The 383-nt window shown below is 31.9% G+C and overlaps 1 protein-coding gene across 8 annotated transcripts in view; it reads left to right on the forward strand.

The window, feature by feature from the left end:
* The window catches only part of LOC116841267 (G-protein coupled receptor Mth2-like), a 32,200-nt gene that overhangs the window by 28,495 nt on the left and 3,322 nt on the right, over positions 1-383 (forward strand). For all 8 annotated transcript variants that reach the window (XM_032809003.1, XM_032809005.1, XM_032808999.1 and 5 more), the window contains one exon: positions 84-249. In XM_032809003.1, coding sequence (XP_032664894.1) covers positions 84-249 — 166 coding nt within the window. The remainder of the gene's footprint in view (positions 1-83; positions 250-383) is intronic.

Below are 383 nucleotides of genomic sequence, written 5' to 3' on the forward strand. Positions count from 1 at the left end.
CTACTATTAATTAAAATGAAGAATACACATATCACGTGCAACTTGTAAAACGTGAACTCTAACGATTTATACTTTACTTTCAGCGGACAATGCAAAGGGCTTGTATTTTTACTTACCCATGAGTATCACTGTTATCTGCAACATCTTCCTGTTTATTTCTACGGCATTGAAAATCATACGGCACAAGAAGGACACGGCTCATCAGCTGAGAAGCTCGGAAAGCAGACGTCACGATGACAACAAGCAATGGTTCGTATTTGAAAAGAACATTGTCGTAATTATCATCTTGACCCGATGAAAAATTTTTCATGCATAATTATATATAAAAATTGCCCATATATAATTATGTATAATTATATATAATAATATAAAATTATATATAA

This window comes from Odontomachus brunneus, unplaced genomic scaffold (assembly GCF_010583005.1).
Source record: "Odontomachus brunneus isolate Ranch 3 - 2012 unplaced genomic scaffold, Obru_v1 Obru_scaffold_015, whole genome shotgun sequence".
Lineage (NCBI taxonomy): Eukaryota > Metazoa > Arthropoda > Insecta > Hymenoptera > Formicidae > Odontomachus > Odontomachus brunneus.